The 15,268-nt window shown below is 32.0% G+C and overlaps 1 protein-coding gene across 1 annotated transcript in view; it reads right to left on the bottom strand.

Moving 5' to 3' along the window:
* Positions 1-10,240: 10,240 nt before the first annotated feature.
* PGR (progesterone receptor) overlaps positions 10,241-15,268 on the bottom strand; it is an 83,315-nt gene continuing 78,287 nt past the window's right edge. Inside the window, exons 8-9 of the mRNA XM_077766717.1 lie at positions 12,947-13,104; positions 10,241-10,535 (exon numbers count right to left, since the gene is read on the bottom strand). Of these exons, the coding sequence (XP_077622843.1) occupies positions 10,380-10,535; positions 12,947-13,104 (314 nt within the window). The 3' untranslated portion in view covers positions 10,241-10,379. The remainder of the gene's footprint in view (positions 10,536-12,946; positions 13,105-15,268) is intronic.

Genomic DNA, 15,268 nt, shown 5'->3' with positions numbered 1-15,268 from the left:
ACCCTTCCCACAACCACTGTTTGCATATGATAAGCTTCTTCTTCTTTCTAGTTGCTGTCAGTTAGTGGAAGTCAAAAGAAAGAATAGCCCTTGATGGAAATTGAATGAGGTAATCCATATAAGGCTCTTTTAAACTAAGAGATTCTTAACCGCCACGTTTTCTCCACATTATATGTACTCACCAGCTGTCCTTCCTTGATTCCCCACACTTGATGAAGAAATCATGAAGACATTTTCATAAAGAGGTCAGACCCCTTGCAGAGAATAAAGCATTTTTTGCAGGTGCCATTTTATAATTATAGTGAATAATGGCATCTGAAGAAGGATCCATACAAATGACGTGTTTTTTATTTTAACACATCTTAGCTTCCCTTACCTATTTGCTGATTCTTGAACTGTTTTAGTCTTACCTCTTTGAACAGACCAGGTGATCTTGAAGTTCAACAGACATGTGAAGGTAGGTATATTGATAAAGGGATGGAGATGTTTGGATGGATAGAATTCTGGAAATTGGTAAAGTTCTTAATTTTCATTGTCTTTCTTGATGAAAAATTTGAAATTTCAAAATAGACACAGCAAAATAGACATCTGAACTTGTGTTTGACATTTTATATGGTGTATTTCACCTACTTTCCCAAACCTACCAATGTTTCTAAGTTATGTTTCTTTAAAACCTCTGGAAAATTTGGGAAGAGGTCATGATCATCTCCAACTTTTCATGTTTATGACCACCATTTTTCACCAAAATATTGCAACTTCCTCAAAAAAGGTTCTCTCCGGCTAATTAGCTATCTCCAACTCTATTCTTCATATTGCAGTGAATTTTCTTATATGACAATCTAAATTACGCTGCTCTCCTGTTTACATCAGAATCAAATCTACACAACTTAATTCCACGTACATGACTACTGATGATCTGGACCTTGTTTTCTTCTTCAGCCTTATCATCAGCCCCGCCTCATACTTTCTCTCACCATCAGGTCTGTGTGTATGCTGTTATGTCCTATTTGGAATATGTTTCTTTTTCTGTCTGTGGCATATTTTGACTGCATGCTCAGCTAATTCCTATGCCACTTTTAGATCATGACTTTTATATTTTATCCCAAATGCCTTTGCCCGCTCTTTAAATCAAACTACCGGCCCTTCATAGACGTTCCAATAGCTCCCTGTACTTCCTCCATCATTACACTCACCATACAATATTATAACTATCTGTTTAGTCTCCAACTGTGAACTCAAAGAAGGTAGGAACTATGTTTACTGTATTCACTGGTTATCTCCACAGTCTGGAAGAGTTGCACACACATAGTAAAAGTTTCATAACTAGTTATTAAAGAATAAAATGATGCCTAAAGCAAGACTCTTCAACCCTGCAAACAAAATCCATTTTTTCCCCTTCCGTTTCAGGGCTTACTTTTCTTCTATTAACATAAGTAACTTAAAGTTCGATGCTTTATGTTGATATAAACTATTAACAGGAAATTTGTAGTTTTGAGTTGAAAGGAATAAATTGATCCTAGCCTTTTCCATTTCTTGCTTTCTTCATTTTCACCCCATCCCTACTCCCCACTGCTTCCTTTTTAAGCATTTAGACACCCAATTAATTGAGAGCCAAACAGTGTTAGAGATCAGAATTGTTTTTTCTAAACCATGTAACCTCGTTAAAAAAATGAAGAACTTACAAAGCAAGCTTATGACCATATTTATGTTTTATGTACTTGGCATAGTGAATGATAATTTGTCTAACATTTAGCATTGTTATCCCTGTAACATAATCACCCATGGGGTTGTACCATTAGCATGACTGCTTTCTCAATAAGGAAGAATATTTAAGATATTCTTTGGAGGAGTTCTCCATTTCACTTTTGTAAGACATATATTTACTACTTTCAAAGTAAGAAATTTTATATTTTTCTTGTTTCTTCCAAATTATAATGAAAAACTTTTTTAAAAATTCTTCACTCTGATTTTTCTTGTGAATATGCACATATCAGAAAAGTTAAAATGCACAGAATACTCAGGCCATAAGGAGATACTTTATTGGTTAAAATGATCAGTTTTAAAGACTACCATGTGAAAATCTCTTTCTACTCCTAGTTATATCAAATATAGGACTTACCATTTTTAGTAAATCTAAATAGTATCTTCACTCTATGGAGAACATATCTCTTGTGTTTTCTTCATGTTGTAAAGCTGCATATTCTATTTTGACAAGGATATGGTATGTTTGTAATAAGTTTCCATAAACCTTTTGGTCTTGCTCATGAATTTCAAAGCCTCATATTTACTTTTGTATAATATATTATGACCTGATATCTTCAGTTCTTAACCTATTTTAGGAAAACCCCAATAGATATGTCCATTGATTATTTAGCCATTATAATTTTTTTTTGTATTTACCAAGTTAAAACTGCATCAAATCAGTGTGGACATAATTGTCATGTTGTTTAGCAGCTCAAATTGAGGTTTTTGAATAATAAAACATGAAGAAAACAAAGCAACTATTTCTTAACTGGAATACAGTTTGCTGGAGAGGTACTTTAAAATATGTTTTTCTAGGGGGTGGACAGTAAAAGGTATCTTTAGTGGCAACATTTTTTAAACCACTGCTTTCTATAAAATATAACAACAACCACAAAAAATCCTTCATGGTTAACTAAATGTCATAGAAAAAGAGATGTTAATTTTTCTATATAATTGACTAAAGAAAAACATTTTTAAGTAGACTTCATTTAGAGTAATTTCTGAGGTGCCTGGGTGGCTCAGTCCATTGAGCGTCCAGCTTCGGTTCAGGTCATGATCTCATGGTTTGTGGGTTCAAGACCTGCATCAGGCTCTGTGCTGACAGCTCAGAGCCTGGAGCCTGTCTTCAGATTCTGTGTTTGCCTTTCTCTCTGCTCTCCCCTGCTCATGCTGTCTCTCTCTCTCTCTCAAAAATAAAACATTACAAAGAAAATTTAGAGTAATTTCTGCTTCCCAAATTGGATGCATCAGGATTTAATGTATTAAGAGAAATTTCAAAAGATTATAAAACAGGCCTTGATAACTGTTTACAATACCATTTAAATATTTTGCTCATATATATCAAAATATTGACCATGATGTTGATGTCACATTGCAAAATACCATGCATCTTCTTTAAAGCAAGGTATGCGGTTTGCTTCCCCCGCCCCTTGAACAGTGAAATGGAATGGGGTATGCTTTCTTAGCGGCTTAATTCAGATCTCTCTGAATGTGCTTTGTCAGTTAAAGCTTTCAACTAGCTTAAAAGTAATGCTTTCCCTGTTTCTCCATGAGTGGGAAGAGAGCAAACAAATGCATGTTTCACAGTAAGGTCAGCATGACATAAAAGCAACAAAAGCCAGTAAATTCAATATGAGCTTGACATTCTGGGACTAATCCAGCAGTTCTGCAACAGTCTTCCAACTACACAGCTGCATAAAGCTGTAAGACAAGCCTGGGCGCAGCCTCCAGGCATGTGCCCAGGGCTCTGCCTTGAAATGTGATCAACTTCAAGATGAACAGATTAGTATTTTTCTTTGACTACAGGATATTTAGATAAAGTATACGTCATGGCTATCATAAACTATTTTTTTACTTACCACCAAAACTCCCAAATTCTTAAATTTTCTCTAATGACAGGGAGGACAAATTTTTAAGGTCACATTATTTCATGCCTAACTCTGGAACTAGAGATTCTATTATCCTCAGGTACATGATGGTCTGTAGGAACGTTTTCCTGAGCTTAAATAGGGATATGATCCAACTTGAATGCAATTTTCTAAGGCCCAATTCATATTATTAATTCATGTTATGGATGTAGACCTCTCTAGGCTGGATTTATACTGGTATATTAAATAGACGGCAGATTCTAGGTATTGACAGAAACTGTCCTTTTCACCAAAACTTGAATAAGGGAAATACAGTGAAACTACAGAGGCTGAGTGATATTCTTTTCACTAAAATCATTACATGACTTAGTCTAGTGAGAATAAGCAATTTAGAATTTAGCAAACTCTTGCCAGATTATCTGGTTATGTATTTCCTTTAAAACTTAAGAGTTGTGGAAATTCCCCACATCTAATGGCTATTTAATAGGCATACTATGGGAAAAAAGAAAGTTATGCCCTTCCTTGGGGTATCTGCTTGTCCATTTTACTTTATCAGATGAGACATGGTTGTTGAATTCTTTAATACAAAAATAAATTCTTTTAATTTGAAAATTTTTTTTCAAGTTTTAAATACTTATCCTCAATGCCCTGTAGATTGTAAAGATATTTAAAAGGATATGTATTCTTCCTAAAATCTGGTGTTTTAAAGACTAAGTGTAGATTAGAGAAATTGCTTAGGTATTCAGAGCAAAACTTCTAGAAATCTTACAGTCATCTCACTCAAAGGAATGCAAGATATTGGACCAAGGCAGACAAGAAGAGCTCTTCAGGGCAATTTGTTTCTAGCCTTCTTAAGGACAGGAATGTTATTTTTTGGGTTGATAATTTCATCATGATTTCTTCCCTTTTGTGAAATTATTACAGTAAAAATAATCTGAGCATATATTATATCACATAGATATTTGGAGGGTCTGTGTTCTAGTCAAGATCTCAAGATTTTAGAGATAACTTTAAAAATGCCAAAATCAGTACCATTATTCTTAATATTATAATGAAAGGGTGATAGATTCTTTAAATTTCTGATAATATAGGCCTCAAACTCAAAAGAGTTTTTCTTTTTGGGTGAAGAAACTAATACTTCTAGCTCTAATTTCAAATCAAATCCATCAAATATTTGTGTGTACATGGAGATAGCAATGAAGCAACTGCATTTTATAGATTCCTTGTTTTCACTATAGACTATGTCAGATTAATTTGATAAAATTATAGCCAAATCTACAGCTTAATGAAAACATAATAATAGCAATTACTATTTCTTAACACCTGTATACTTTTTGTTTTCGTTTCTATTAACTGCAAAACAAATTTGGCAAAGTCAGGTTTAATGAGAGAGGCTAAATGACTTGCTCAAGCTCATTCATTTAGCAAATTACAGAGAATGGGTCAGCTCTTCCACAGTACCCATCATGAAATATATCACTGTAATGGATAATTTAGAAGTTACAGGTTGACAGGCCTGAAAAAAGCCACTGTTTTAGCAGAAAACATTGTATTTGCATATAATTTGTGTAACATTTTAATGTTAAATGTAAAAAATTAGTGCATTGCCCAATTAAAAAGTGCAATGTTTTTAATGAAAACAAAAAATTAGCTACATAACAACTGATACTGGAGGTATAATTGATTCAGACTCAAGTGGTTTCTCACAGCTTTTTAAGGGAAATATTTTTAACTCAATAATCTTTTTCGGCAACCTTATTTTCTGATATATACCCTGTCTTATTATGATTAATTTCATTTTAGAGTTAGTAGAAAGAACATGACCTGCAAACTGAAGATAAAGGTTATGATGACTGCATAGGAATGGAGACATTAGTATGCCGGAACTTATAAAGGAAGATTTAGAAACTAGATATCTTCCATTTGGTGATATCATGTTCTTTTTCAAAAGCTTTATTTTTAAAGGTTAGCCTGAAATTTTAAATCCAGTATTTTGAGATCTAATTTGCAAATCAAGATCAACATCAAGAGCATCAAACATTATTAGGAGGTTCCAAAACAACAATAACCACAACAAAACCCAACCCTTATGGCCACCATATTTTCTCCCCATAGTTGGATGAAATTTTAAACATTTAAATTATGTTAGAAATTAAATATGTGTAAGTAGAAAAGGATTTGTGTCATCCAAATATTGTTTTAAAGTAACAAGAATCAGATAAAATGACCATATCATCAACTGTTCTCTATTACTTGAATGTGAAAGGCTAATGACTTATTTTTCTTTTTTGGGGTACATCTACAGTCTCTTACTTATGTAATCCATTCTGAGAGGTACTATTCCCAATGACAGATTGCCTTAATTGTGTCTGGGAAAATTTTTACATGTATTTATTGGGATGACATTCATGGGAAAAAAAAGATACTGAAACCTTTTTCAACAAATGTAGAGATTTAATGCAAATGAATTACTGACAAATTAAGGGGTTATTTGATATTTATTTTAGGTTTTATTTTTTAAATTTTATTTTTTTGGAGAGGGGAGAAACTGTGAGTGTGAGTGGGGGCAGAAGAAGAGAGAGAATCTTAAGCAGACTCCTCACCCAATGCAGCATGGCCTGAGCTGAAATCAAGAGTCTGATGCTTGACTGAGCCATGTAGGTGCCCCAATATGTATTTGAAAGTTAATATCTTTATGCTGCATTATTTGTCTCAGTGAAGTTATACATAAATAATGCTTTGCACTTATCAAATCCAAACTGTATTTTCATTTGTATACTCAACAAGTATTTGAATGCCTACTATTTAGCAGGCACTGTGATTTATACCTACTACTGGACTATTACTTTGTTGAGTTACAGTCTTCCTTCAGCTCTGAATTCCCATAATGTTTTTTAGCATATTTTCTTCTGTTAATAACAGGTACTCAATATTTGTTGACTGAAATCAGAAATGAGAAAAAATTCCATATTGAGTTAGGACTATATATTGAGTTTGCATTTGTGTAATGTTTCTTAGGAAGGGAAATAATATTTCATTCATTCAGGTTTGAAATTTAGAACATGGAGCATAAAGTGGTCTTTTTTTTTCTAAAATGCAACTTTTTTTCTGAATTATACAATTACAGCTGTTTTCACCATATACATATTCTATATATCCTTAGTTTTCAGATAAGAAAAATATATTAAAATTATATAAGAAATAAAAAAACCTCTAACAACTTTCCATATAAAAATAATCTCTTAGAAGCAAATTAGAGTATATACTGTCAGAAGCTCAACTATCAAGTTCATAATGGAGATCATCTAAAAGAACTGATCCTTGGAATTTACTTCAATTCTTTTATTGATAAGAACATTTCAGCCACCTCAATCTCAGGCAGTAACACCATTACTTTTCAGAAGCCAGTCTCTCATGAAAAAATCCAATCTCTCTTCATTACTCACACTTGAAAAAGATATCTATTTAACCAATTTTTCAGACCAAGAAAAACAAGACTTCCATAGTTCATTCTAAATCTCAAAAAATCCCAAGTAATTACATCAAATAAATAAGATCCAAAATTGAGACTTTTCAGGGAATAGTAAGAGCCACTTTGCCTTGAAGGTGCTTCCTCTGCTTTTAGAACTAAATGATGCAAACTTCCATAAAACTCTTTGTTACTGAAGATTTGTGACAGTCAGTCAGTGTTCTTAATAAATATAAAACATACTTATATTCTCCTATGGTATAGTCAGTATGAAGAGAGATCTCACAAAGTAGGAAGAAGTAGAATATTTACGAGATGAAGAGAAATTGAAGAAATGCAGATAAGGAGTATGGGAAGCTTAAGTCATAAAGTCAGGAATATGGACATACAATGATGTAACAAAAGAATGAAACAGACCCATGGTGATACCAGAAATCAGAACATGCCATGCAACTCCCAGTCAAGAGACACTATTGCCCTATCCCAAACTGGCTCCCAGTCTTGTAGTACAAAAAACACACTATTGTAATTCAGATGTGCACAAAATACCTGGTAAACCTTAAGAAAAAGCAAATCACTATCTGGAAGATGCAGGGAAGAACATTACAAAAATAATGCTTTGCTAAGTCTTGAAGACTGAGATATGAATGTGACTAGAATAAAGAGGGAAAATTCAGACAGAAAAATTGGTGGTAAAAAGATCTGTGTGGCTAGAACATAAGATAAATGTAAGATAGAGGAGGACAGAGAGAATTAAGTTATAGAAACTGATGCTTGAACATCATTTCAGAATAACTACTGTGTCACTGCATTAATAAGAGTAAAGCAATTAAAATAAAATCACTGAGGATGGGGCCCAGGGAAAGATATTTTTAAGAAGCTGACTTTGAGACTGTATCATGCAGTTGTAGTTGATAATTCACTGTGATGGGTGACTGGAAGTCAATGAACAGCTTAAAGTGAGGAAATGGCAAGATGAGATCCTTTTTAGGAAGTTAACTTTAGACTGAAGATGGCAAGAGAATGAATCTGTGTGTATAAAGATTCTGAAAAACTGAAAAGCAATAGTCTATGGTTATACATATGTATTCACAGAAAAAGACATAGACTTACCAAGGAAGACACTATTTGTATATTACTGCTAAAACTATTTGGAATACTTGATTTAAACTCTTACTGAATGTTATAACCAAATATTATAAAGTTTGTATATTATTGACTATAGTTGTCACATAGACCTAATGAACCCAACCCAAGAGCCGTGGTTGGAGTTTATTTTAATTCCTACTTCAAATGCCTTATGTGAATTTACTATTTATGGATATGCCATAGCTAATTCTTTTTATGAATGGAGAATTAGCTGGTAGAAAACAGCTTTGAAAACACTCATGCCAATGACATGCTTTTAAAAAAAATTTTTTTTTAATGTTTTTTATTTCTGAGAGAGAGAGAGAGACAGCGTGAGCAGGAGAGGGTCAGAGAGAGAGGGAGATACAGAATCTGAAGCAGGCTCCAGGCTCTGAGCGAGCTGTCAGCACAGAGCCCGACACGGGGCTTGAACCCACAAACTGTGAGATCATGACCTGAGCCAAAGTCGGACACTTAACCTACTGAGCCACCCAGGTGCCCCAATGACATGCTATATAAGATGAAACCACTTTAGCTTGTTTTGGGGATCACATTAGTATTCATTAAGTCCCTTGGTAAACTGCAAAGATTTATCAGTTGAAGCGAATAGGTAGTCCAAGATGTATTAAGAAATCAGAGAAATCAGTGTTTCCTATATTGTTTTCAAAGTTACTTTTTCTAATTAATAACCATTAATTTGCATATAGTGGTATATCTTATTTGTAAGATAATGTCCAATTTTTAAAAATTTCATAATTTGACCTACTAGTTACTGTGAGCTATTAAAAATATTATAGATAGATCATAGAAATAGAAAATAAAATGATTATTTTTATTAAATTTTATCAGTGATATGAACAAAAATATGTATGTGCTCATCAAGTTCTTCCTGTTATTTTTTATACATCTATCTGCACTTATATATACAGATATATAGACAGATCTTTAAAACATAAATCGATCTCCAGTGACTCATCTCAGAAAATAACTCTTGTTCATATTCAAATGCAGTATTTTCAGTTCATACAGTGGTGTGAATTGTGTGTTTTCTACTGTAATTGGTTGTATTATTTTAAGACAGTATCTAGTATTTCCTGAAATACCTCTCTTAGAATTGGATCAATGTCACTCAAAAATTTTCAACCTGTGACTTATCATTATGACTCTCTGAATGAAGAAAGAGAATATTTCTTTTTTCCTCTTCGCTGCCTCCCTCTCCTTCCTTTCTTTTTTGATTAAGAAGTGAATAAGAAGCTCTGACCAAAAGGAACATTTTGAAGGAAATATACTATACCAGTGGTAAAGGTGAGGAAATTGAAAATCAGTAAGGGTAAGTGACTTTCTACCTGCCCCAGATGGTAAGGAGTAGCATTAGGCCACAGACTCTTCTGACTTTTATTTTGAGTCACAATACACTATTAAAGGACAACTCCCAAAAAAGTTAGTAAAAAACTACAAAATCCCTAATACTGTTGTCAATATGATATGGCTTTCCTTAATAGCTTCCTTAGAGTCTGTGTCTCCAGTCTGGGAAACAGTCAGACTCTATATATACGTAAGCTGTTTTTCCTAATGTCAAATCCTCAATCTATTTCAGGGATTTTAAACTCTTTTTCTCTAATTTTTTGCATTAAAAACCCTTTGGAAAACCTGATGAAGGTTATGAATTTCCTCCTCACAAAAATGTATATATATGCTCATGTAGACAAAATTTTGCATACCATTTTTAAAGGCTCATTTTTCTAAGTATAATCAAGGAGACAAAAGGAGCTACCTAGGAGGAACATATATAATAACTTTTTATTTTTACATGTAAGATTTTTTTTCCTCTAAAGTAGAAGATTTGTTAGATGCAAAAGTTAAAAATCTTCACCTAAAGGGTATGAAATAGTGTGGATAAGATTAAGTTTACATTAGCAATCAATTTTAGTGCTTTTTCAATCTTGTAAACTCTTAAAGAATATATGGCTACACAAAAACACTTTAAAAATTCTGATTATGCTTTATAAAGAAAAACAATTAAAACCTCACAATTTTCTCTGCAATTTACATGGTACATTATAAATGTAAGGCTTTGAGAAGAACGTTGTAAAAACCCAAGACCTCACAATCCTAACCAAAAGAAAAATAGACCTACCACAAAATTTAATTTTTAAAGATAAAAATGGCATTCACTTTTTATGAAAGAGCAGAGGTTTCACCATCCCTGCCAAGATCTTGGGTAATTGTGCAGCAATAACTTCAGACATCATTTCTGGAAATTCAACACTCAGTGCTCGGGACTGGATAAATGTATTCAAGCAGTACAGATGAAGCTGTTTGACAAGCTGTTGGTTTCACAAATGGATAAGAAACATGTAAAAAATAATACATTCACATACTAATCAAACATGACAACTTATTTTTCTAATATAAGCATCCATCAGGATGTTTTCTTACTAAAATAACTTCCTCCACTCTCTAGAATAATATGAAAATATTACATACAGTGAAACATTCTGATAGTACAGAAAGATTTAAAGAAATGAAAGTCATTCATAATCCCACAGGATAACTGATATGAACATTTTGGTGTCTTTAAATTCTTTTTTCTCTTTATACAGGTATACAAACACAGTCAGGTATATACACAATATATACAATACATATGTGTTTCCAAAAATGCAATTATTTAATAACGTCTATTTGTTAATAGACTGGCTTTTTCACAACACAACATATTGACTCTACCTCTATCAACACATACAACCCACATAATTTATTTTAATCTAATTTTAATTTCTGGCAAAGTAATTAATGTAAATTATTTTAAAAGTCAAATAGAACCCAGCAGCAACAACAAAATCCAGCAGTTTCTTAATAGAACTTTTCCCATCCTTACTCTATTCCCAAGGTGCAATCACTTTTAACTTCTTTAGCCCATGTCTCTAAATATTTATCTCTGTATTTCTAATAAATTTTGTTTATAAATTTTATTTTATTGATTTTTCTATTACAGAAAATGAGATTTAGCTCCCTTAAATGAAACACCCCACCCAACTATGCACACTTTCTCTTCTCCTCTTTCTCTGAATAGCTGTATCTCAGTTTTTGACTAAATCAATATCCAGCAATTATATTATAAATAATTTTATTGTTTGTTGCTGGATTAAATTTCCTTTTTTATATGATTTATTTTTATTTTGCTAGAGCTAATAACCTTTTGTTTTTGTTTTGCTTTATATTTATCATAAAGCCACAGTCAAATTCTCTGACAAAATGGTAAAAACTCACCTCAGTATGTTCATACATACTGGCAACCCTCAGTTCCATCTTTTTTCCCCAGTACTAGTATTCATAAACCCTGTGCATTAGTGCTCCAATCTAGGCCAATAATTGCTCAGCATGGTAATATGCTAAAATAACCCTTTGCATTTCTCCTGTGTTGGATCTTCTACTTCACTGGCTTACTCCACTGTTTTTGTTAAAACATCCTGTAGATGACCTTGAGAAAGGTCATATTTGAGGTAAGCTCTCTGACACCTTCCATGTCTGAAAATATGTTTGTGATGGCATCATATCTGATGGCTAGGCTGGGTATAAAATTCTTTGTGAAGAATTTCCTTTCCTTCAAAATTCTGAAGGTATTGTTCCACTGTTTTCTGGGTTCTATTATTGTGTTGAGAAGTACAACATTCTGAATACTGATAATTTTTATGTGATTTTTTTTTTCTCATTGGTATATTTTAGGATATTCTCTTTATTTCTGGCATTCTAAAATTCTACATTAATGTGCCTTTGTTCAATTGTGCTGTGTTTTGTACACTGGGGCTTGATAGTCAGAAAATCAATTCCATTCAGGTCTAGGTCTAGCAACTTTTATTCTATGATTTTTTATGAAATTTTCTCTCCTTTATTTTCTCCATTCTTTTATAAATTCCTTTCATTAAGAATGAACCCGCTTCAATTAATCCCCTAAATTTGCTATCTCTTCTAATTTTTCATATCTTTATCTTTTTTGTTATTTCTTCTGAGTTTTCCAGAAGTATGTATGTTCAGCCCTTCTATTAAATTTTAAATTTATGGTTTTCTATGTTTAATGATCCAAAAGTATCTTCTTGCTAAATGTTCCTTTTCAAATATTTTTTATTCTTGTTTCATGGATGCAATAACCTAACTACCTTTTGAATCTCTTTTGTGTTCTCTGCTCTGGTGACTTTTCCTTCATTACTTTCTTTCTGTTTATTTGCTTTCTGCCTTTCATTACAGAGGCTTTACCCATATAGCTAATAATCCTTGGCTTTCTGTCCATATTCAGGAATAGGGTCTAAAATTTGACCTGATGAGTAGATTGTCAAATTGTCCACTATCACTGTTATTAACTTATAATTCCATCCAAAATGATATGAGAGTCTTATTTTCCACACCTATACCTTTACTTTTCTGGTATATTTAAAATCTTTTCTAACATAAGGCAAAAATATTTTAGAACATATTCAGGAAGATATATAATTTCTATAAATCATTAAATTACTCTCAAATTATACAAATACCAGTAAAAGGATATTTGGGTGATCTACATTGAATATGAAAAAAGCACAATATAAATTCTGAGCAATGTGATGCAAATACTGTTTTAGAATATAAGTACAAACAAGACCTTGAAGAAACCCTATAAAGTAAAATGGAGATTTAATATTTAAGTATTACAGAAATTCAGAAAATAATCATTGATATTCCTAGAAAACAAAATACTTACATCATGCAAGTTATCAAGAAGTTTTGTAAGTTGGTAAAAACGCTGTGAGCTAGAGACAACTCCTTTTTGCCTCAGACCAATTGCTTTGATGAGCTCTCTAATGTAACTTGATCTCATCTCTTCAAACTGGTTTTGACTTCTTAGCCCTTCCAAAGGAACTGTAAGAAGATAATTACAAGTGATAGTTACGCTTAAAAAGATGACAGCAGCAATTTATAACAAAAATTTCTCAGCGATATACTGATTTCTTTGGGTATGCAACGCAAAATATGAACATCTTAAATAGTGTTATTGATAGTTTTAGGACATATAAACATCGTCTTGAAGAATATGATAAAAACAACTATATAAATTAAAGGACATTTTAGCTTACTTATTTTAGAGCTGTATCAATGATTATGCATTTAACTTAGCATTTACTCAAAAGAGCATCTGTCTTTCCACATTCCTGTCAGGAATTGTTTGATTTAATTCACAATTATATGTAACAATTTCTGGGTCTTTTTAAAAGAAAAAGTATTGTAACAAATACTTGGATCACTTTGTAAAGCCTAAGTCTTATTATAAATCTGAAGCATTTCTCTTTGAGAGTATTCATGGATAATTTACCTTTTTGTTGTAATTTTAACATTGCTTCATTAAATTTCCTAACTCCTTCCTGCTAATATGAGAAAGCTATTGATATCATAATACTTCTCTTATATCCAGCCACTTTGTTATACTCTATTTTTATTTATTTCTTTTAATTCATATTTTTAATTCAAGTAGTTTTGGTTGGTATTTTTTTCTTTTTTTCGGTATACAACAATACTATATTAAAAATATCCTCATTTCCCCTTTCCAATAACTGTAGCTCTTGTTTCTGCTTCATGATTCAGTGCATCATTAGGACACCCAGAACAATGTTAAAAAAGGTAACAATGGCAAATATACCTATTTTGTTGCTTATTTTAATGAGAATGCCTCTTACTCCCATTGTGATGTTAACTGGTAATTCAGATATTTACCACTGTAATTTTTAATTACGATAGCCAAATTTTAGGCATAACTTCCTATTCTTATTGCTAGTTACACTACACTGTCAATTTACCTACAGCTTTTTTCCCCCTTAGTATTTTAGTTCCGACTGTTATCACTTATTTGAGATGTCCTGGTTGATTTCTTTAGCAAATTATCATCAGAACTACCCATTTTCTTGCTTACTTTTTCTTTGGTTGTATTTATCTTACATACATACCTTCAAACTTAAGTGAAGCAGCTGCCTTTTCCTGCAACTATATCTAGATTGTTGAATGAAAAATCACATATCTCTTAGATTTATATAACTCTATGTTAACTGGAATTTAACTAAACACTTAAAAAATAATTTTTCCTTTGGATTACTGAAGTACTATTTTCATCTTGGGCGCTCAAGAATGGAAACTAGTAACCCAGAGCCTTACTCTAACCATGTAAGTATTTAGAACCAGCTCTTGAACCAATTATTCATTCTCTTTAAGAGAAAATCAGGTCTAATACCAGGCTGCCTCACATTCTCACATCAAGCACTAACAGGTTCTGGGGATATGATAATCTAATCATTAGGCTCTCATCCTATGCTTCTGAGACATTTTAAAGTTTTTTCTCCTCTCCTACTCACTTCCCTACATTTCAGATCTATTTTGAATCAGCTCTCATAAATATTTCTATTTGCTTTGAGCTCCTTACCTTAATTCACTGTTTCCTTAATTATTACATCCAGTAATATATGATTGGAGAATTTTCTCTCAGATTCTTGTTGATTCCACAAGTGAGTTTTAGGATTTCTTGCAAATATCTTAGTGGCAAATTGGGAGAGGGTGAGTCATGGGCAGTTAGCCAGGTGCTATTTTAGATAAGAACACTTTTTTCAAAAAAAAACACGGCTCTTTATTTTGGATTTAGCTAATTTAAAAATAACAATCATTGGAAAATTTTAGAAAATATAGAAAATACATATAAAATTACAATTCACCAAATCCTACAATCTAATATTTTAGGATATTTCCTAACATTATATTGAAAACATTTACTTATATCTCTCAAACTTCTTTAAAAATGAATGTTTTCATTCTCACATATAATTTAACCTCAGAAAATTATAGGAATACAACTTATTTAATTGTCTTATCATTTGATATTTGAGATATTTTACTAAATAATGCTTATAATAAATTAAATTTTTTATTTTTTAAAAGAATATATCCTTTAACATGAAATTATTACAGTAAAAGATACATTTTTAAGCTTCTTAGTATTTAACTGTTTTGTGACTAGTATTGTGTATCTTAATTTTAGGTAATC

The sequence above is a fragment of the Crocuta crocuta genome, unplaced genomic scaffold, assembly GCF_008692635.1.
Source record: "Crocuta crocuta isolate KB4526 unplaced genomic scaffold, BGI_CrCroc_1.0 scaffold105, whole genome shotgun sequence".
Taxonomy (NCBI): Eukaryota; Metazoa; Chordata; class Mammalia; order Carnivora; family Hyaenidae; genus Crocuta; species Crocuta crocuta.
Note: the sequence above shows the minus strand (reverse complement) of the source record. Positions and strands in the feature narration are given on the sequence as shown.